This window comes from Balaenoptera borealis (assembly GCF_965194805.1).
Source record: "Balaenoptera borealis genome assembly, chromosome: 10".
Classification (NCBI taxonomy): Eukaryota; Metazoa; Chordata; class Mammalia; order Artiodactyla; family Balaenopteridae; genus Balaenoptera; species Balaenoptera borealis.
In genome coordinates this window covers 90041261-90065847 of record NC_138874.1, presented here as the reverse complement: position 1 = coordinate 90065847, position 24587 = coordinate 90041261, and the positions used below count along the sequence as shown (strand labels likewise).

Here is a 24587-nt window from a genome sequence, read left to right as displayed (position 1 = left end):
ACAGTGAAGTCCAAGCATGGGGGAGGGTTAGGCCAAAATACTAAACATGATGTGTGGGCATGTGTACATGATACTTACATGTCTCTTTCTATATTCCAAAGCCAATATTAAAACTATTAACAGAAACCAATATTAACAGAAACCACTGAGGTTATTATTAGTTTTAAAATAGCTTGCCTCTCATTTCTCATAAATTCCTTGGCAAATATTCTATGTTGAAATCGTACCTGAAAAAGTGAGGAAAGAAGTTAAGATTTAAAAGTGAGGGAAGGGGGACTTGCCTGGTGTTCCAGTGGTAAGGAATCCACCTTACAATGCAGGGGACGCAGGATCGATCCCTGGTCTGGGAACTAAGATCACACATGCTGCAGGGCAACTAAGCCCGCGTGCCACAACTACTGAGCTCACGTGCCTCAATTAGAGAGCCTACATGCCACAAACTACGGAGCCCACACGCTCTGGAACCCACAAGCCACAACTAGAGAAGAGAAAACCCGCACGCCACAACTAGAGAGATGCCTGCGCACCACAACGAAGAGCCTGCGCACCACACCAAAAGATCCCACATGCCTCAACAAGATCCCACGTGCCACAGCTAAGACCTGACGCAGCCAAAATAAATAAATAAATCTTTTAAAAATAAATAAATAAATAAAAGTGAGGGAAGGGGCACATTAAAAAAAAGAGAAGGCTTTTGGTATACACATTCATTGGTATCCAAGTTTGTGCATGCTATTTATAGAGGCTCCACTAATTAGCCTCATGACCAAGGGCAAGCTCTTCGTATTATGATTCAGTTACTCTCCTAATACGGAAGCATCAGTTCTATTACCAGAGCGGTGTTTGTATAAAATGAGATAATAAATATGAAAGTGACAGAAAAAACTAGAAATGAACCTCACCATTTGGGACCTGCCCATAGGAAAAGCATTTTTCATCACTAGAATCCAGTCTCCATATCTGTGGCCTCAGCTGAAAGAAACAGCTATTCTGATAACCTTCCTAACCTCCCCCAATTCTCTACAGATCTTTGTACATTGTCAGATGAACCTCATAGTTAAGCCATTTCTCTATCTGGGAGCAGAGGTAGAAGTAACCTGATGAACAACAGAGATCACTTCTGCCTTTCTAAGTCTGGGAACTTTTACATCCTACTTCCCAGGTCTAGGAATTTTTATGCTATACCATTTACTCTATATCCTTAGCATCCTTCCCAGGATCCAAAAAGTACATAATAAAAAGAGAAAATAAAATTAAAAAAAAAAATCCTCCCTTTAATACTTGGCTACAGATGAGTAAGAGACTCTACCATAATAGAATGGCAATTTTTATTTTACAAATGAAAAGGCAAAATACTGCTACTGAGTTGACCATGAAGTCACATCTGAGTTGAATTTTCATACTTTGCAGTTGAATTTTCCCACCTTGCAGTTGAATTTTCCCAGTTCATCAGTTAATTCCACTGAAAACAGACTAAGCCTCCATTTGTGGAAGAAGTGTAGGCCAGATTTAACCATGATGATGGAGATGGTCGACAAGATTAAGCAAAGGAAATGACTGTAATCTGTTTCAAGTTCTTTTTCTTCTTGGAAACATTCTCCATGGTAATGTAAGACTTAAAACAAAGACTGTGACTGTCCTGGCCAGAGAAGGTTAAAGCTGTATCATAGAGAATTGTAGACTATTCTTCTACCTTTGTCCAGTGATATCCATATCTCTCAGAGAGGTCTGGCTAAACCAGAATATTCTTTGCAATAGCATTCAAAGTCCTTACTTGGGTCACATCTGTTACCTTTAGAGAATATTCTGATCTAGAAAGAGAGGCTCCCATAGCAACAGAGGAATTTCTGCAATAGAAGTAATAAAGGGACAGATAATTACATAAGTTGTTAAATGAGTCCTCCTACTGGCACTTCATTTTATAGGCAATTTCATGGCTCAAGAACAAAGTTAGGTCAAGGACCCTGAACTACTATATTTCATAATTTTTATTAATTACTTGAAACATCTAGTATCTAAATCTATCAGATAGTGTACTTGACTTTATATCTGGAGTTGTAAATTCTAAGGCTCTTGCTTCTTTTACATTTCATTTTTTCCAACTTAGAAATAATCAACAATTAACTATTAAATTATAGGAGTCCTCTCAAGTATAATAAAAAAAAACACATAATAGTTTAAATTCCTTAATGGTGATATAATTTCCAAATAACTGAAAATAGGGAATTCCCTGGCAGTCCAGTGGTTAGGACTCCATACTTTCACTGCCAAGGGTGCAGGTTCAATCCCTGGTTGGGGGAACTAAGACCCCCACAAGCTGTGCGGCATGGCCAAAAACAATAAAATTTAAAGAAATTAAAAAATAAAAATAAAATAACTGAAAATAGAGAGCAAAGGTGAGGAAAGACTTAAGTATTAACAGTAGGAAAGATAAAATTGACTACGGCTCTTCCATCCTGATACCATAGTTATTAACTTTGCTAAAGGAAATCACAGGTGAATGGCCACACATACATATCTGATTCATTTGAAGCTTAGCTGCTGAATTAGAATTTATTATTAACTGGTCTAAGTTCAGCAATGCCTTAAGGCTTTGAAGGTTAGCCTGTGTTCAGAAGAGCCTGCTTATTTAAGGCAGGAAAAGAACCACTCTGCAGTTAAAACACTTCAAAAATGACTGTAATACTTACATACTAATCACAACATTCCATTCATTAATCATGCCATCAACTAAGATTTTCCTGTTTGGGGAAGTAAAGATTAATCGCATTCATTTTTGCAGGAGTCAAAGAATATATTTTTACCGAAACTTCATTCCTGAATCTCTAGCCAACCGAGCGGAACAGTGGAATTCTGTAGCACCTGAACCCTCAAGGATCCTTTGTAGATTTCTGTCTGTTATGCCACCCCCTGTTGGAAAGAATAAGTAATATATTAAATAGAATAGATTTTCATATAAGATTTAATGAATAATATGACTGCCAACTCTACCTGGAACCTCCATACTGAAATTTCTCATTGATTTGAGAATTATTCTCTCTTTACTCAGCTAGAATGAATTTAGAAAAAAATGATGAAAAGGCAAGACTACAGACTCTGAAGAACAAAAGATAAGGTCAAAGAAACTTTATGACAGAATTTTACAGGCCCACTGGTTTATATAACAATGCTATACGTTACTGATTTTAAATCTATAAAGATTACTCTAGGGCAAGGAAAATCACTGAGTGCTCTAGGCCTGCTTCTAAATCTATAAAGATTACTCTAGGGCAAGGAAAATCACTGAGTGCTCTAGCCCTGCTTCCCCTCAATTAAAGCAAAATCAAATTGAAATGAAAGGTAAGATAGACTTGAGGAAGAAGTCACAAAAGCGAAGCCTCAGAAATGTATGTCCAAGAGAAAACCTCCAAGGTTCTTTCTCTGGCCCAGGATTTGATGAACACACAGATTTCACTGGAAATGGGAATAATGCAAGGTGTTATACAGCTTATTTGTTATAATATCAACTTTTTGTTTCATTTTACAGAAGAATTTGATTCTACTTTATTAAAACTGCACAATCAAGTATTTTATGACTCATTTGTTTTAATGAACAATCTCTTAAATGTCTGTATATAAAGAATAATATTCTGAACTGATACCAGATTATAAATATAAAATCAGCTTATTCATCTTTATATCATTCTCTCCTAATATATAGGATGTATTCAATACATATTTTTAAATGACTGTTAAAATATGTACTTTTTATCTCAAGCTATTCAAGCTACTAAAATAACTTGACTTACACACTCTTTCAGACTCATTAACTTTTTTCTTGGTGGTACAGTAATATCACTGAGCCCTAAGAAGCAGAAAGAACACAGACGGAGAAGTCAGATTTAGATTGGAATCCTGGCTTTACCACTGTGGCCCTTCACAGCTATGTGATCTTAGATAAATTACTTAAATCCACTGAGCCTCAATTTTTTTCACCAAAGAGGGATAGTATTGCCTACTTCACAAACTTGTAAGGATTAAAAGACAAATACATTATTTCCTTCTAATAAATAACAAAATATCTGGCCACTGAAATACATGTTGCTCAGTTATCAGAACATAAGTAATACATTTTCCAAACATAGACTAACAGGTGGGACTTGAAAGAACAGCTAGTTCAATATCCTCTCTTTATAAAGATAAGGAAACTGGAGCCTAAATTATATTGTAAGCTTCATTATGAAAGTCCCTAGAGGGGAGCTACTATGTTCTAGTTATCTTTATATTTCCCAATGATGGACACTCATTAGGCATTCAGGTTGACTTACCCAGGAATTTTTACTTGCTGGTAATTACTTACATGAAATTGTTATAATTTGTTTATACATCTATTTGGTGAGCTCCTCAAGTAGAAGGATTACTTCATATACATTTCTGTGTTTTTACACCTACCACAGAACCTGGCATATAATTAGCATTTTCTTGGTAAGGTTTGTTAAATAATCACAAATATTTTTGGATATAACATCTTTTCACCTAAGACTGTAAGCCTCTTGAGGAAGTAGTTTCTTGTGTAACTCTGTATCCCAAGTAGTGCCTTGCACATAGCACATAACTTAATAATTACATACAAAGCAAAGGCAATCTTACGTTAACAACTGTCTTTAAGTCTGGGTATTAGTTGTCAAGTATAAATATATTTAGTCTTAAATGGAAATGCATCAGACTCAATTAAGTTTCTTTAACATTCCCTGATTAATCTTCTAAGGGTCTCAACTTAACAAATAATATATGCTTTCTGTCTGCTCATGTTTCAGGAACTTGCTACAAGTCAAAGCTTTACTAAATTTCTGACACTATCTGTCTGTTTGGCCTCTTTTTAAAAATTGGCCTATATCTCACTATCACCATTTTGACCTCTGGTCAGTCTTGGCATCATTGGTATTAAGACAACCAGACATTGTATGCCTTCTGATGTGATGAAATATGAAGTATTCAGAATTATCCATGAAGTATTCCTACCAAAAATATTTAACCAGAATCTAAACAAGCAGTTTATAGGAAAATACAGAGGCTAGTCTAGGAAATACATGCTAAACAATATCAAAAGGAAACAATCTGATAAATCCAGAAATTAGGACATTTTACGGGGTAAGTAGTTCAAACTTTTTAAATGTCATTTTTTTTTAAAGCAGAAGAAGAAAAGGAAAACTTCTATATTAAAAGATATTAAGAAAGATAAAAACCAAGTGCAATACTTGTTCCTTGATTGGATCCTGGTTTGAACATATCAGCTATAAAAAACATTCTAGGTACAATTAGAGAAAGGAGAGTATTGGCTGAGTATTAAATGGTATTAGGGATTTAGTGTTTATTTTGATAGATGTGATAATGGTATTGCGGCTAGAGTAAAATGCCCTTATTTTTTTAGAGACGTATAAAGAGAAAATGTCATAATGCCTTTAATTTAATTTTAAAATACCTCAGGATAAAAAAAAGATGAAACAAATATGACAAAATGTTAAATCTAGAAATTGAGTACGTGAGTATTCATAATGCTGTTTTCTTTTTTATACGTTTGAGAAATTTAATAAGAAAAAATTAAGATTGTCTTTATATTCATCTCATTCTGGATCTAGGTCATCTTATCTAATTCTTTAAAAACTGTTGACTTCTAATGAGCCATTATGTACTTCATTGATCTCAGAGTTATCATTAGGAGTATGTGATCCAACTGTTCTGACTACAAGGAAGAATTTCGTGATCAAATATTTTCAGAAACTGCGTATTACATTATCCAGGGATATTACCTATGTTTGCTTATACCTTGTCAACAACTAGGACATTTGGCCCTAATGCAGCATAGCAGCATCAAGCTTGGTGTGCCTCACCAGAAATGAACATCTACATTCACAAAATTGTATACTATGGGAAAGCAAACATGGAGAAACCCCAATCCTTATTTGCTCTTCTCTGAGCGAAACCCTACTAGAGTGTTCCTCATATAAAGTTTTAAATTGCAGCACAGATCCCCCAGTCTTAAACATTTTAATCCAATTATATATTCTTTCCGAACACCATGTACTAATACTACCCCCCATACTGTCCTGCCTCTTTTGCTCTTCCTCACTATAGTGTTACACTAGTAAACGGATAGATAAATAAATACCTGGCATTACCACAATTCTGCCTTTTGCCTGAAAAAAAAAAAATAAACAATTTTAATATCCTTCTCTTACATGGGATAATAAGGCAGCAAAACAGAAACATAACTATATTAAATTTATTAAGTTACTACTAGTATCTAATTTTCAATAGCTCTTTCTATTTCTTTGGGATCGTGGGTAAGTAAAATGTTCAGCATAGTAACTCCTTCTACCCAGAAAGGTTATTTTATTGTATTGCTTTAAAGACTTGTACTGTTACAAACACAAAGAATAGGAGAATAAAATATAAATACTAAATAATCGCACCACCTTAAGAAAACCCATTACTGGGGGCTTCCCTGGTGGCAGAGTGGTTAAGAATCCGCCAGCCAATGAAGGGGACACGGGTTTAAGCCCTGGTCTGGGAGGATCCCACATGCCGTGGAGCAACTAAGGCCATGCACCACAACTACTGAGCCTGTGCTCTAGAGCCCACGAGCCACAACTACCGAGCCCATGTGCCACAACTACTGAAGCCTGCGTGCCTAGAGCCCGTGCTCCACAACAAGAGAAGCCACCACAATGAAAAGCCCCCGCACCACAACGGAGTAGCTCCCGCTCACTGCAACTAGAGAAAGCGTGCGTGCAGCAACGAAGACCCAACACAGCCAAAAATAATAAATAAAATAAATCTTTTAAAAAAGAAAAAAAAAGAAAAGCCACTACTGAAAAATAACACTAATTCTGAGTTCTTGGCATGCGATGGAATGGAAGTAGTTGAATTTAAGTAAGATTTCAGCAGAAAAGAAAGAGTATAGCATAATCGTAAATTACTAGAAAAAAAATCTGTTCAAATCATGTATCCTCAACTAAATTCCCTAGCTTATTATACCAATTAAACAAAACCACAGGTCCATTTTATTGGATATTAAGTAATAAAACTGAACTAGATGAATTGATTTAATTTCTGATAATAGGTATTGAAATTTCCCTATTTTTATTCTAATTTTCATCCCATTTCCTAAATAAATTTTGGTGATATACCCAGTATCACTGAAAGTCAAAAGGAAATCACCTTTTTACAAATGCATACTCAGTGGAAACTCTAGTGGCAGGTAGGTAATAATGACAGAATAAAAATAACATATAATGTTATAACAAGCTCACTAACTTGCAGAATAATACCCTGATCAAATTGCTCTATCATGAAAGTGTTTATCAAATGTCACTTTACTCACTCCTCCATCCATCCAACAAGTATTTATTAAGCGCTTACCGTGTACCAGACACTGTTGTAGGTATGGAGAATACTGTGACTGACGGGGTCCAAAATATGCCACTGTGGCATAAAAATTATTTTGAGCTAAAGGCTGAAATTCCTTATCTGCCTAAAAGCAGAGCCTCCCAAAAGAACTGAAAAAGAACTCAACTGTCATAAATCCCCTCACTGGAAGCAGCTCATCAGCACCACACCCAGACAGACAATATCATAAAACTATCCTATCTCCCATCTATTCTTCTAAAGATACAATAATCTTTCCAAAAAGTCATTTGTTTTCCCATAAGGGCCCTTTCTCCTTCCACTTCTAAGTCCCTAAGTGCTCTCTTCCCCCTCCTTCACCTATTAGAATATGGTATATAAGCCCCAAATTCTAAGCACCTCTTTCAGTCACATTTCTTTGTGAACTCCCATACATACATACACACATGATTACAATCTTGTTTTCTTGCAAATCTATCTTTTGTCAGTTTAATTTGCAGGACCTACAATACTGAACCTAGGAGGGTTCACTTTTTTTTTTAAAAAGAGGGTAAAGAAAAAGTTTTTCCTCCCTGACATCATGAGCAAGAGAAAGTTCCTATTCTCATGGGGCTTTCATGTTCAACGAAAACAGACAACAGATAGGTTTATTTATAAAATGTAAATATTTAAACATACAACGAAAAAAAAATAAAGCAAGGAAATGAAATAGAGAGTAAAAGGGAGAGGGGGCTATTTCATAAAATTTAATAATTGTTAGAGAAATAAGTGAAACAAGGCTGTTTAGTATCCTCAAACAGACTACAGCAAAATACCCACAAAACTAAATATTTACTATCTAGAACGCTGAAATGAGTTCAGGAGCAAAAAAATTCATATTTACTATAACTGTTTCTTCCAACTGAAAGCTTTCTAAAACATGGACAAATCTTTAAAGAGATGAATTCTATCACTTTTTTTTTTGGCCTTCCATAAAAGATTATTTAGAACTATATGCTTACCTAAGGCTATCAAAGTGATTTACCAATACAGAGCAGTTACTAAGTGTCAGAACTTGTGCTGAAGTAATCCACAACTATTCTAGGAGGTAGGCACTATTATTATTCTAACTTGTAGGTAAGGAAACTGAAGTTTAGGATGGTTAGGTAAACTGCCCAAGGTCACTGTTAGTAAGTGGCAAAACCAGGATTTAAACATAGACCTTTCTAATCCCAAATCCTATGCTTTAACCAGTATATTATACTACTAAGTAACTGCTTCAAGAAGTAAAGTTAGCATGATCTCACTTCTATGTGGGATCTGAAAAAGTAAAATACAGAGAAGCAGAGAACAGAATGGTGGTTACCAGGGGTGAGGAGGTGAAGGAAATGGGGAGATGTTGGTAAAAGGATACAAAGTTGCTATGTAGGATGAGTACGTCTATAGATCAAATGTACAGCATGATGACTGTAGTCAATAAAACTGTACTGAATACTAAAAATTTGCTAAGAGAGTAGATTTCAGGTACTTTCACCACACACACACGCCACACAAGTTAACTATATGAACAGATGAATATGATCTTGACTATAACATTTCATTCTGTATATGTATATCAAAACATCATGTTGGGGCTTCCCTGGTGGCACAGTGGTTGAGAATTTGCCTGCCAATGCAGGGGACACGGGTTCGAGCCCTGGTCTGGGAGGATCCCACATGCCATGGAGCAACTAGGCCCGTGAGCCACAACTACTGAGCCTGCACATCTGGACCTTGTGCTCCGCAACAAGAGAGGCCGCGATAGTGAGAGGCCCGCGCACCGCGATGAAGAGTGGCCCCCGCTTGCTGCAACTGGAGAAAGCCCTTGCACAGAAACGAAGACCCAACACAGCCAAAAATAAATAAATAAATAATAAAAATAAAGGAATTCCTTTAAAAAAAAAATCATGTTGTACACCTGTTATATATACATATAATTTTTACTTAAAAAAAGTAAAGTTAGTGTATAAGCATATTTAACCCAGCTCTTCCTGCCAACCTGCCAGTGATTAAACTACAAATCTCTCTCTCTCTCTCTCTCTCACACACACACACACACACACACAATTATTTTGAAATGCAATATATGACTACAACAATTATTCTCTACTCCATACTGAGTAACCATTTTAAAATGGAAACGTGACTCATCAATCCTTCTATTTTAAAACGCTTCAGGCTTCCCCAGTGCACCAAGGATAAAATACAAACTCTTAAATAGTTTTCAAGGCTCTGGACAGTATTCTTCTCTTCACATTCAACATTATAGTCATTCTTCACTATCTTAATAAATTACGCTCACTTTTGTTTCTAGGCCTTTGCATATACTGTTTTGTCTACATGGAGCATCCCCCCGACTCTCCCTCTCCCTATTCCCTTTTACATTGATGGCTCCTAATCATCCTTCAAATGAGTAAGACATTGCAGTGTGGATTTCTTTTCTTCTGGGAAGCTAACTACTGTTAATCCCAACTGTTAACCTCAAATCTGGGGTTAATTCCTCTCCAATGTGCTCCCACAGCACTTTTTTTTTTAATATAGTACTCTATTAAAAGTGCCTGTTGTGCACTAGTTTGTAAGGGCAGTGACTACAGACACGTGCGCATGCGCAGGCACCCCTTGGTCACCACCATAGTGCAAATGCCCTGCACCTTAATATATACTTAATAAATACTTATAAAACCAGTAAGTTCCAGTCTAGAAAAGTTTATCTGATCCTCAGGTGAAATTTCTGAAAATTATTTTCATGGTTATAGAAAAGTAAACATAAGCAGATGTCTACACAAAAACACTAAATAATATTATTAATAATAGCAGTAATAATAATTACAGACACTAACATGTATTAAAATCTAATACATATCAAGCACTCTGCTAAGGCTCTTACCAAGAGCCTTTCTTATCTCTTATATTATCTCTTATCTCTACCAATCCTACCTGATCTCTACCAATCCTCAGAGCAACCCTATATAGGAAATATTAAACTTATCTCAATTTCACACAAGGAAACAGAGGCTTAAACGCTAGTAATCTACTCAACATTATACAGCAAGTGTCAAACCTGTCTCAAATCCAGAATATTCTCATCTCAAAGTCCATACTCACTAACTTAGAATGCCTCTGGACTGGTGTCAGAAAAACACAGACTGTTCTACAAATGATGCGAACTCACAAGAGGAAATCATATAAGAGAAAAATGTATTTCCTCCTATCTTGGTAGCTGGGGAGAAATGAGAGAAGGATACAGTTTTAGTTTTTTTTTGGCCGTGCCATCTGGCATGCAGGATCTTGGTTCCCCCACCAGGGATCGAACCCGTGCCCCCTGCAGTGGAAGCACAGAGTCTTAATCACTGGACCACAAGGGAAGTCCCAGTTTTAGTTTTAGAATTCACCTCAAAATGATAATTTTCTCAAATTTTATGTGGGAACCCCTGAGTATACATAGGTTGACAGTAAGAAGATATGGCTTAAACTATGCAACGCTGATGGCAGAAGAAAGGTAAAATTTGCTGTGGTTATCCAATTAGATCAGTTATTTAGGCATTGTCTATAATTTGATCTTAAGAGCCTTGCCTACTAAAAATGCTCATGTGAAAGAAATAAAAATTATAAAATATGTTATTTCCTGCTTGCTATGGAGTAACCACAAAGTCAGTAATATGTAGTTTCACAACCTCGTTGAACAGCAGAATATCAGAAGTAACCACAACAGAGTCTTAGGAAGAAAGGAAGGAAATTGTGTGTACCTGATCTATGAGTCGCTTTATTAGGGGTAGTCCTTCTAGTGCGGAACTGTCACATCCACTGGTTAATACTCTTTCAAATCCCAAAGTTAAGAGGGTCTCTAGAGCTGCCATTGGATCATGAACCATGTCAAAGGCTGAAATAAATAAAACTGACTTGAATTTTGAACAGATATCTCTAATACAGTGCTTTCCAAAATGTAGTATACACACAGTGGTATGCTGGACCTAGCTTGTCCTGGCTTGCAAGAGTGTCAGTTGTTAAATATTCAGGAATTTTGCAAGCATGATTGTCAATCCATTGGCAGCTGAAATTAGTCAAGGTGAAAGTACATAAACCACAGAAATCAACAAATGCTACAAGTCAGGGCTCTTTTTTCCTGAGAACCAGTTTACCAGCATACCACAGTCAGCATGCCACCAATGGTATGCAGGATCATTTTAGATGGTATGCATTTGAACAGATGCATTTACTTACATGCAGATTAGAAGTGAAAAGTTTCCATTTTTCATTAGTTATAAAGTTTCTCTTTAAAATAAATTTACTTATGATTTTAAGAAAATTATTAAATACATTTACACAAGTAGCCCTTGGATATGGTAAAATTGTAAACGTAACAGGCAAGTGACTCAAATTTGGGAAAGTCTGCTCTAAGGGTTCAAACAAACTGGACAAACAGAATGAAAACATTACATTCACCAGTTCTAGAAAAAGCCTTGGTTCACATTCTCATTATTGACTAATATTTTATTCTAATCCATTTATCCCATGTACTCAAGACTCATAGTATAAGGATAGTTGTTTACAACAGACTATATGAGGTTTCAGTTCCATCCTACTTTCTAAGAGACTTCTCTCCTCCTCATTGAGGAAACTGGCAATAGGAACCCCAAAGAAAACTACTTCTGCTTTGGTTCTCAGCACTGCTACATGATACGCAAGTGCTAATCTATGGTGCATTAGGTGGTAGACCCCTTCCTTTCACCCTTTAGTGTATGTAGGCAGCTAAATGTAACACAGAGGGTTTTCCTTTTTTGGTGGCAGTACCTTCTCAGTGATTACACTGTCATAATATTAAATACATGAGTGAAAAAAAAGTGGAATCCAGGACAATATAATAATATAAAAACGGAAATATTTTTGCTAAATTTATTGAAGGAAAAGACAAAAACTTTGAAATGATTTTCTTAGTTTAAGAACAGAAAAATATATTCTATATGGTGGGTTTATTTTGAATTATTTAGCATATCAAATTTTAAACTATATATTTTTCAGATAAACATTTACTAATTTAAATTACCTCATATTTTAAAACTTTTCTTTTTTTTTGGCTAGCTTCAAAGTTCCTGACTTTTAAGCGATCTAACATCTTTTAGTTATTGCTAGTTTATGAGAAGCATTGCTAAACAGCAAGTCAAGAAAGTTTTCTGGTGCTACTCATTTCATAAAGAAACAAGGATTACAAATGCTTTATACCTGATTTCTATAAATGGATGCAAATCCTAGTGTCCACTCTCATCCTAATCTTTGGATGCTTACTCAAAAGGACAAAAAAAATTCAATAATTTCTCATGCATATCATCAAATAAAAAAAAAAATTGAAGACTTCTTTCTTTTCATGTGCAATGGCAGTGCCTCTGAAGGCAAAATTCACACTTGTTCCTCCATTTTACCAATGCTAGGCAAAAATGTATGGAAACTGTAACTGCCTGATTTAGAGATAAGAAGTATTTTCATATAAAATTATCAGATACTTTTTAGAAATCATTCTGATGCAGACAAGTTATCAATAATGTACAATAATTTTGTGCACTATAGTGAACATCTGTTCATTGATTATCCAGCACCTATTTCTTCTCTCCTCTTCCTAATAGTACCCAATTCTTCATCAGATACCCACCCCCTCTCTGCCCATGAATCTTACATTCATCTGGGAAAGCTGACCTCACTCCTAGCTCCAGAAAGACCTTATCTGGCTTAAGCCAAGCAGCACATTTCCTTTCATTGGCCATAGTGATTTATCCTTTTTGAGACTGCACATGACCTGAGGCAAACTAATAAAAATGAATCTCAGGATTCTTGCTTGGAAAGCTGTGACAAGCACACGCACTTGTAGGCAATGCTTACTCTCTCCCTCTATTATATGCCACAACCACCACCTTCTGCTTTTAATAACTTTTCATAACTAAGGCTTCACATTTTCTAGAAACTGTGCATCTCTAAATTTACAACTGTTAGTCCCACGATCAGTATAAAAAAACCAATTGGTAACACTGTAACGACACTATACAATTGTGTTCCAGAAAAAAGGTTGTGGCATTTGGTGAAATGAGAAAACTGACACCGTTCAACAGAACTTCTAAAATGGAAATGACTCACCTCGGTGGAAAGTGACTGGCAGAGGACGGCAAATAGCTATATAAAGAAAATCACATTACAACATGAATGAAGAGATCATCACTGATTACTATTTACAGAATTCTCCATGTTAGAATGAACTTTTTAATACTTTCTTCTCTTAAGTGAAGACACTGAACTAAAATAATAAAAATATGGCAACCTTCCAAATCCAAAAGTCCTATGTTTCCATTAATCTCTGATTTTCATTTAAAAAAAAAATAGTCATCCACTCCTTAGAGGCACCAAATAAAAACTATATGATCTGGCAACTATAAGGGTAGCATTACATCTATTACTTACCCTTCTGAAAATCTTCAAGAAATACTCTGGCCTAGTAATATAGGTAGTTTGCTTCTGTCCTCTCTACATCTCCCCATCCTCACCAAATGTAACAGCTTTTCAACTTTTTGGTGCTGTGATTAAAGGAATCAAGGTAAATTTCCCTTAAACCCTATAGGAACAGTAGCAGAACCCAATCTATAGTAACTGAGAGAGTCAGGAGGGCTATGTCACACATAGTCTCTACCCAAAACACCTAAATAGCTAGTGTTTAAAATAGGTTAGTATAAGTGCCTGCAGGTGTGAATGAAAAGTCAGTTTTGTGACTGCGTTTTTCTATATTGGGAGTATTCAATGCAATCATCGTTAGAGGCTTTTTAGTCTCAGATACAAATTCTTACCCACAAGGGACATGCACAGTTCTTTGTCAATGTGTCCATCTTCAGTCAGTGCCCCAAATACCAAACCATCAGCACCATAAAGCTTGGCAAGACGAATGTCAGCCTTCATCACCTCAACTTCACGGTCTGAATATAAAAAGTCACCTCCACGTGGTCGAATCATCACAAAAACTGGTATCTGGACATATTGCTTCACTACTTGAAGGACACCTATAAGAACAGAGCAGACTAATTAAAATTCAAATGTGAGCTAAAAGCTCAAGGAAGTCAATAAAATATTACTGTACTGGTCTTTTACATTTTCTCTGGTGTATCACTTCTACAAGAAATGGAAGAGTTGATGGAATAAACCATAGAAAGATGGATCTAAAGGAAAAAGAAGACACTGAGAAGAAAAATGTACATATAGTAGAAGTTACATAATAAGAAAATCAAGCGTAAATAAAAAAGCCATTTAGAAAATAGAAGGAAGTTACCGCATTTTAAAAGCACTTGTCAGTTGACTCAACTAAATTCTTTTACTGGAATGTGACATTTGAAAGTGTAATAACTACCAGGCTCTATGTTCTGCCAGTGTATTCCCTAAGATCCGGTTTCTCCTTCATAATGATTACAGCTCTATTTAAAACCTACTATAGAGATGGTTACATAGTTCTAAAGTTTATGATTCCTTAATGGACAAAGATATTTAGCACAGCCTTTTTTTTTAATAAGAGATATGCAAAAGGGAGCAAAGTTGTACTTATTTGTGGTTTTATGAGGAGATCTATGAATAAAAGTACCCAAATTTGACACAATTCGTGGCTAGTTCAGAAACACTCAATGGTATAAGATCTGTGGCAAGCACCATTAGTGTTTACCCAATGTGAATTTACGTCTTTTTCCTTGCTACAAGAACCCCAATTCTGCATGGGATAGCAATGTGCCCATCACCAAGTAATGAATCATACATGACTGCTGTTGCAAAAAACAGACTGCACTCAAATAACAGGTATGTTCTAGGTATTTCACAGAGTGGCCAGGGAACGCCCTCCTTTATTTTAGAGAGAAGAGTCCAAAAGGCCATTGCATATATAAACCTTTTATACTAAATAACGCTATCATCCATCTCAGAGTAAAATATAGGAGTCAAAATTTCATATAGGGACTTGGGCTTTAGAACGAGACAGAGTAACAGGAACTGGATTTACCCTTCCACCCATAAAACCAAAAAACAGACAAAACATATGAAACAATGGTTTGCAACAAAGGATAATGTTGCCTGAGAGATGGGAAACAAATGAGGTGAGCTCTCTGAATGACCCAGATTACTACCTTGAGAGTTTTCCAGGCCACAGCATAGGGAGGGGGAACCCAGGCGGAGGCCAGAGAATTCTCTGAGTTGAAGAGACAAAGCTGAGAGTCCAGGAAGACCAAGTGGCTAGAGTTCACAGCAGAGAACAGCAGGGAGGAGAGAAAGAGAACCCTGGAGATCTGCACAGAACCACACCCCGCCTTCCCGCTAATATTCAGCTGAGTACCAATCGGCGTATGCACGCAAGGAAACTACACAAAGCCAGAGAAAGACCCACTGAAAAGAATTAGAAGAAATACTGCCTGTCAGTCACACCAGGCCAGGAATAATGCCTGTTCCCACAAGCCACACAGGAAAATTTCAAGATTCATGGGGCACTGGGTAGAGTACACAGAAGGTCTTGCCTCAGTAGTGGGGAATAACACTATTCCAGACCCACTTAACAAATTTTTAAAACCCAATCCAAAGTGAACAAACTGTTTCCAATACCTAACTGCTCAAGGATATTTATAGGAATACAAAAATATCCAGTACCCAGCAAAGTAAAATTCATAATGTCTTGCATACAATGAAAAATTATCAGGCAGGAAAACAAGATGCATCATTAGGCGAAAATCAACCAAACAAAACCACCTAGAACTGATACAGATGTTAGAATTAGCAGCCAAGTCATTAAAATAGCTATTGTAACTTTATTCTATATGTTCAAAAAAGCTAAAAAGTGACATGAGAGATATAACAACAATCTCAAGTATCTAGGGATGAAAACTACAGTGTGTGAGATGAAAAATACACTAGGTGGGATTAACAGCAATTAGACATTGCAGAGAAAAGATCAGTAAACTTGAAAACAAAGGAATAGGATCTATAGAAAATGAAACAGAGAAAAAGGTTTTTTTAAGAGTAGTTCATCAGTGAGCTGTGGAACAACTTTAAGCAGCCTTAAGTAAGTTAGCTGAAGTCTTTGAAGGAGGGAGTGGAGGACATTAAATGCAGAAAAATTTCCAAATGTGATGAAAAGTATAAATGCACATGTCCAAGAAACATGAAAAAAACTACACTCAGGTACATCATAATCAAATTGTTCAAAACCAAGAATAAAGAACAAAATCTTAAAAGTAACCAAGAGAAAGACAAATTACACAGAAAAGAACAAAGGTTTGGATGACAGCAGATTTCCTGTCAGAAACAATACAAGCAAGAAGACAGTGGAGAAGCATCTTTAAAGTCCTGGCAGAATAAAACTGTCAACCTAGAATTCTACACCCAGCAAAAATATCTTTCAAAAAATGGGGAAAGGTGTTTTCAGATATACAAAAGCTGAAAGAATTCATCACCAGCACATTGTACTACAAAAAATGTTAGAAGAATTACTTCAGGCAGAAGGAAAATGAAACCAGATGGAAATATAGATCTACACAAAGGAAGAGCATCAGAAATGGTTAATTACACATGGGTAAATATGATGTCTTCTTATTATTTCAGTCTCTTTAAAAGATAACTGGCTCTTTAAAAAAAATAATAACAATGTAGTGTGGAGTTTTTAACATATGTAAAAGAAAAATGTATGACAACAGCACAAAGACTAAGAGGGGTGAAATGAAGACAAAAGTCAGTATACCAAGGATGCCAGAATGGAAAGATAAAAAAAACCACGGTCCTTGACATTACTGCAGAGCATATAAACCAATATTAACAGTAACTTAATCTCAACTTTATGATATATAAGGGAAAAAAAATCTATCTGATCACATCTGTGCTAGACAAGTTTATTTGCAACCATAAACATTTCTAACTGATACAATATCCATGGCATAGTTAACATGTTAGTAACTTCAGTAAAAGATCCCAATGAAACAGATTATCAATTGTCTCCAGGCTCCATAAACTCCTATGAGAAAATCCGAAAAATGGACACTTACCCATGCTGGGTGTGGTTCCTCCTTCCACTAAGCCAGAACATAATTCAATGCGATCAGCACCTGTAATAAGAAAAGCATTGCTAAGCACAATAATTTTTTTAATTAAAAAATTAAGAAAAATTTTGAAAAGCATTGCTCAAAAGTTATTGTCCAAAATTAACTCTTATTAAACAGCAAGCTTAACATTTTTTTCTAAATATAGAACAGAGTCTTAGAAACTGAGAGAAATCAAATTATAAAACTAGAGTAAAACTCTATTTTTAAACCCAACTATATTCTGCAACCCACATGATGTTACTGCTAGTCAAATTTAAGAGTTAATTCAAGTTAAGCTAGGTCTCTTAAAATTTTGTATTATAGGGTTGCTTCTCTATGTACAAGGAAGTGATTTAGAATAAAGAAGTTTCTGGATTGACCACAGTGGAACACTGACTCTTCATTGATTAAAAAAATAGCAATCTCGGGACTTCCCTTGTGGCGCAGTGGTTGGGAATCCTCCTGCCAGTGCAGGGGACTGAGCCCTGGTCCGGGAAGATCCCACGTGCCACGGAGCAACTAAGCCTGTGCACCACAATTACTGAGCCTGTGCTCTAGAGCTCACGAGCCACAACTACCAAGCCCACGTGCCACAATACCGAAGGCCGCGTGCCTAGAGCCCGTGCTCCACAACAAGAGAAGCCACCACAATGAGAAGCCTGCGCACCGCAACGAAGAGTAGCCCCTGCTCACTGCAACTAGGGAAAAGCCCATGTGCAGCCATGAAGACCCAATGCAGCCAAAAATAAATAAATAAATAAATAAATTTTTAAAAATAAATAAAATAAAAATAAAAGATGAAAATCACAGTTTCTTTAACAAACTATAAGGAAAGAAAAGAAAGAATTAAAGAAAGAAAAAAGGGAAACATAGATTGAAACAGACATATCAAAAAAATGATATGTTTATATCTTGATTCAAAGAACTGTAAAACAAAACTGTGTGAGCCAATTGGGGAAAGCTGAAAACTAACTGGGTATTTTTGATGATATTAATAAATATTATTTTTAAAAGATGTTACTGATATTTTGGTTATTATTATTATTTTTAAAGGTTATTATTATTTTTTAAACCTTTTAGAGATACTGAAATATTTGTGGATGAAATGACATAATGTCTGGGATTTACTTCAAAGTAATTTGGGGATGGGAGAGGGAAGGTAGGAATATAGATCAGAGGTCAGCAAATGATGGTCTGCAGGCCAAAGGCTCACAAGCTTCTTTTTGTTATGGCATTCAAGTTTAACATGTTTTCGTGTATTTTTTAAATTTTATTTATTTATTTATGGTCGTGTTGGGTCTTCGTTGTTGCACACGGGCTTTCTCTAGTTGTGTCGAGCAGGGGTTACACTTCATTGCAGTGCATGGGCTTCTCATTGTGGTGGCTTCTCTTTTTGTGGAGCACGGGCTTTAGGCGCGTGGGCTTCATGAAGTAGTTGTGGCATGTGGCCTCAGTAGTCATGGCTTGTGGGCTCTAGAGCGCAGGCTCAGTAGTTGTGGCGCATGGGCTCAGTTGCTCGCTGGCATGTGGCATCTTCCTGGACCAGGGCTCAAACCCATGTCCCCTGCATTGGCAGGTGGATTCTTAACCACTGTGCCACCAGGGAAGTCCTGTTTTCGTGTATTTTTAAAAAACATACATTTCATACAACTGACCCATATCATACAATTCACCCTTTTACAGTGTACAATTCAATGGTTTTTAGTATGCTCACAGAATTTTGCAACCATTGTCACCAATTTTAGAACGTTTTCATCACCCCAGAAAGAAACCTCACACCCTTCAGCAGTCACTTTCCCCTCTCCCCATGCTCCTCAGTCCTCGGCAACCACCAATCTACTTTCAGCCTATAAAAAAATTGCCTATTCTGGATATTTCATATAAGTCGAATCATACAATATGTGGTATTTTTTTTACTGCTTTCTTCCACTTAGAATAATATTTCAAGATTCATCTACGTTGTAGCTTGATCAGTACTTCGTCCTTTTTTTATTGCCAAAATTGAGAATGGTTTTTACATTTTCAAAGGATTTTTTAAAAAAACAAAGAAGAATATATGACAGAGACCAAATGTGGCCAGCAAAGTCAGAAATATATTCTGTCTTGCTCTTAACAAAAACGTTTGCTCACCCCCAATATAAATGAAAGATTGGCCATGTACTGAAAATGATTAAAGCTGATGGGTACATGGTGATTCATTATACTATTCTCTCTACTTTCGTATATGTCTGAAATTTTCCATAATAAAGTTTAAAAAATTTTCTGATCCTGAGATGATGGGAATTCCTGTGCTTCCTGTTAAAGCAAGTTCAGGGTGCAAAAGAAACCATGAGGTAAAATATATGATGTTCAAAAAAAAAAAAGATAATGATAAAAGTCCTCACAATGAAAAAAGCATCAAATCTCTAAAATCAATGGCCTGAAAAAAATTAAATCTTTGCTAAGTTCAATTTTAAAAAAGTTGGTTAGGGCTTCCCTGGTGGCACAGTGGTTAAAGATCTGCCTGCAAATGCAGGTTAGATCCCTGGTCTGGGAAGATCCCACATGCCGCGGAGCAACTAAGTCCATGCGCCACAACTACTGAAGCCCACACACCTAGAGCCCGTGCTCCATAACGAGAAGCCACCGCAATGAGAAGCCCGCGGACCACAACGAAGAGTAGCCCCTGCTCTCTGCAACTGGAGAAAGCCCGCATGCAGCAACGAAGACCCAATGCAGCCAAAAATAAAAATTAAAAAAAAAAAAGTTGGGTTAGTAAGCACTATTATGGACACCTGACTCAAAATATAACCTACTGGGGAAGTAAGACTAGACGATCAGTAGGTTTTCTAGTTGGTTGGTTGTTTTCAAAAGGATTACTGGGGGCTTCCCTGGTGGCACAGTGGTTGGGAATCCACCTGCCAATGCAGGGGACACGGGTTCGAGCCCTTGTCCAGGAAGATCCCACATGCCGCGGAGCAACTAAGCCCGTGCGCCACAACTGCTGAGCCTGCACTCTAGAGCCCGCGAGCCACAACTACTGACCCTGTGTGCCACAACTACTGAAGCCCGCGTGCCTAGAGCCTGTGCTCCGCAACAAGAGAAGCCACCCCAATGAGAAGCCAGCGCACCACAATGAAGAGTAGCCCCCGCTTGCCGCAACTAGAGAAAGGCCGTGCACAGCAACAAAGACTCAGTGCAGCCAAAAAAATAAATAAATAAATAAATTTTAAAAATCTCCAATTAAAAAAAAAAGGATTACTGGGATCCTTAGAGATCACAAAGGTTCCTAAGGTCAGTTCCCAGGATTCATTTTCAGACTTTTAAAAGAACTGTCAATTGCCATCATTTTCTAATTTCTCTTACCTCCTCTTTCTGCATTTACAGCTGACTCCACTGAATCAACACACACTTCCATAAGAAACCCATTTGCTGCTCCTAAAATATACAGAGAACAATGAAATTTCATGATGATACTATCCATCCAGACCAAGCAACCACAAATATTTTACATTTTGCTGCCAAAATCCAAATGTCTAATAATAGGTAAGTATGTAAGTACACTAGGGCTCGTGAATGCAATAAAATACCACATTGTTAAATTGATGTCTCTGGACTGCAAAATAAAAACACAGACATATGTATAAGAAATATTGAGAAATGCCCATCGACAGACTAATGGATAAAGATGTGGTACGTATATACAAGGGAATATTATTCAGCCATAAAAAGGAACGAAATTGGGTCATTTGTAGAGATGTGGATGGACCTAGAGACTGTCATACAGAGTGAAGTAAGTCAGAAAGAGAAAAACAAATATCATATATTAATGCATATATGTGGAACCTAGAAAAATGTACAGATGAACTGGTTTGCAAGGCAGAAATAGAGACACAGATGTAGAGAACGTATGGACACCAAGGGGGGAAGTGGCGGGGGGGTGGGGTGGTGCTGTGATGAATTGGGCGATTGGGATTGACACGTATACACTAATATGTATAAAACAGATAACTAATAAAAACCTGCTGTATAAAAAAATAAATTAAATTTAAAAACAAAGAAATTATACTGAGAAAAATATACACTGAATGTCAAGTTAATCTTCCTAAAACACAGACCTCATCATCACATTCCAGGTCAAGATTCTTTCGATGCTTCTCAACACCTGCAGAATATGTTTAAACTTCTTCATAAGGTATGTATGTTTAAGAGCAGGGATGGATCTCAAATCCTGACCAGACAACTGATTTGTGTGATTCTAGACAAATTACTTAGTCTAAGTTTTCTATAAAACAGAGTAGGTTTTAGTACCTACCTCAGAGTAGTGAGGATAAAATGAGATAATTCATTTAAAGTGTACAGTACCCACTAAGTGTACAAAAAGTACTAGTTGTCATTAATTAACTATACATTATTTCCTCTATATGCCTCAAGTTCCCCCTGATCCCCATCCCTGCTCTTGGTTATGCCATCTCCTCAATCCACAGTGCTTCCAGCTCTATCTTTGAATGCTAAAATCTTCCAAGGTTCATGTCAAATCACATTTCCATGACATTTCCTCTCTCTCAAAGTAGGAAATTGTATCTCCCTTTTTTGAACTCATATAACTCTTCATAAACTATATGTTCCTCTTTAAAACACTAACTCTATCTCTTTAAAACATTATTTTCTCATATTATTTTTTTTGTAGATAGGTGTCTGATCACTCTTACTTGACCTAAACTTCCTAAGTAAAGTCTTTATGTGAGAAATCTTTATTATTACCCACAGTAAGAACACTGTCTACCACAGTACACAATAGACACACGAAGATTTACTAAAGGCTGAATATTTATAAATTCATAAAAATTCATGTATTTACACTAAAGAGTGTGATGAAAAGAGTTTTGAATTTTTTCTGTAAGTTAAGCACATACTTTTTAAAAAAATTAAAACTACTGAATGCATACTTAATGCCTAAAAGAATGTTCACCACATACTGATAATTGTTACTACTAGGTGGTGAGATTTAAAATTACTTTTACTTTCTTCTTTTTACTTTTCTATATTGCTTGATTTTTTTCTACCCGATGTTGCTTTTACAGTTTTTTTTAAATCAATTTTCAATTTGAAAAACAAAAATCTATCATCCACTAACATCAAACTGTAACTGCCTCATTTATTTAAGAGAAGACTATCAGAAAGAGCTAAGTGACACTCTGTGCTCTTAACCAACAGCACTGCATTAACTCCATGGGTTTCCTAATCGCCACCCACACCAGCTGTCAGATCAATCTAACTGAACAGTGCTGCAGGGGTACCATTTGCCTCACACAAGAAAACACCTTGGTGGGAATTCCCTGGTGGTCCAGTGGTTAGGACTCGGCGTTTTCACTGCCAGGGCCCGGGTTCAATACCTGGTAGGGGAACTAAGATCCCGAAATCTCGTGGCTCAACCTTGGCCAGGAGAGGGGGGGATGCACACTTACAGAACAAACTTACAGTTACCAGGGGAGAAGGGTGGGGGGGAGGGACAGACTGGAAGTTTGGGATTGACATGTACACACTGCTATATTTAAAATCGATAACCAACAAGGACCTACTGTATAGCACAGGGAACTCTGCTCAATACTCCGTAATAACATAAATGGGAAAAGAATTTGAAAAAGAATAGGTACATGAAAATGTATAGCTGAATCACTTTGCTGTACACCTGAAACTAACACAACATTGTTAATCTACTCTACTCCAATATAAAATAAAAATTAAAAAAAAAAAAAAGAGTAAGGCAATTGTCCTAAAAAAGGAAGTTGTTTGTAGGGATCAAAGAAGAGGACATTTGTTTGGAGCAGCAGTTCTCAAAGTGGGGTAGTCCAGTTAACTCTGGACTAGGGCACTCTAACACACTTTCAGAGTCCGTACAGTGAAAATTATTTTCATAGTAATACTGAGACTTTGCCTTTTTCACTCTCATTCTCTCACAAGCGGAATGGAGTTTTGGGGAGGCTACTTGACCTGTCAGATTGAATGCAGAAGCAGGTATGAGAATTCCATTTAGCCAGATGTTAAAGAGATCTGCAAAAATACAAAACATTGGCACTATTCTCACTATTTTTTGTTTGCTCAGGAAAATGGTGATTTTTTTTCATAAAAAATGTTGTGTTAACATGTAATGGGTTTATTATGGTTTTTTCTAGTTAATAAATATTTTTAAAATTCCTGCTTTAATTTCTAACGTGGACAATATCGATAGATTTAACCTATATAAATAAAAGGTCTTTGAGGGTCTGAATAATTTTAAGAGGGCCAAGGGGTCTTGAGATTAAAAAGTTTGAGAACTGCTAGTTTGGAGGAACCAAGAGGTTACGGAGGACGGACCTGCCAAATTCCCTAACACCTGCCATGCCAGCGCACCCTGCCCCGTTAGGAAGAACTCCGGGCTTGGGGCAGCTAAGCTCTGCCACTTGGGAGGGGTGTGGCTTTAGGGACAATCCTCGACCCCGTCGCAGAAGCTACAGGTTATTAAGCGGTCCCCACAGGTTTGGCACTGAGCTCAGCGCTCGACACTGAACCATCACAGCGGTGCCGTGAGGGGGATACTGGTATCCTCAGTGGAGAAGGGAAAAGCGAGGCGGAGGGAAGTTAACCAACTTGAATACGATCGCACGACGAGATGTGGTGGCGCCGGGATTCGAACCCACATATCTGGCTCCAGAGCCGGGCCACTCTCGCCACCAGCCCCCGGGTTTCCACACGTTTAAAGCCGGAATGACAGAGTATACCGCACGGGGGCGGGGGAGGGGGTGCTGTGAGGAGCAGGGGAAAGTACTTCCAGGGAAATCGCGATTAATCCACTGGCCAGAACCCGCGCCGGGCCCGGCCCTCAACCGGGAGCGAAGTCGGCCGACCGCCCCCTCCCCGCCCCCTTCCGCACCCGCCTTCCCGGACGGTATCCGCGCTCGCTTCCGCCCGGACGAGGCTCCCTGCCTCTTCATGCTCCACGCGTTCCTCCCACGTGCGTCTTCGGTTTCCACTCAAGAGTCCGGGTTCCAGCGCGCGCAAGCAGACAGGAGCGTCCTCACGGCTGCGCGCACCCCAGCGCGTCCCCGATTTCCACGCCCCAGCAGCCCCCGCGAAAGCCCAGGAGCT

General features: G+C 37.4%; 1 protein-coding gene across 6 annotated transcripts; it reads right to left on the bottom strand.

The window, feature by feature from the left end:
* Nucleotides 1–1309: 1309 nt before the first annotated feature.
* On the bottom strand, nt 1310–24567 carry CUTC (cutC copper transporter). Of its 6 annotated transcripts, none has more exons than XM_082408174.1 (9): nt 24373–24567; nt 20826–20897; nt 17445–17504; nt 14229–14438; nt 13528–13563; nt 11151–11284; nt 6149–6176; nt 2805–2910; nt 1310–1847 (listed from the first exon to the last, which is right to left on the bottom strand). In XM_082408174.1, the coding sequence occupies exons 1-9, from the start codon at nt 24431–24433 to the stop codon at nt 1733–1735; spliced, it is 822 nt and encodes a 273-aa protein (XP_082264300.1). In that variant the 5' UTR covers nt 24434–24567; the 3' UTR covers nt 1310–1732. The 6 variants fall into 6 exon arrangements, with proteins under 6 accessions (XP_082264300.1, XP_082264304.1, XP_082264301.1 ...); XM_082408178.1 differs by having other exon boundaries at nt 24426–24541; XM_082408175.1 differs by lacking the exon at nt 24373–24567 and adding an exon at nt 24090–24316.
* Nucleotides 24568–24587: the final 20 nt, after the last annotated feature.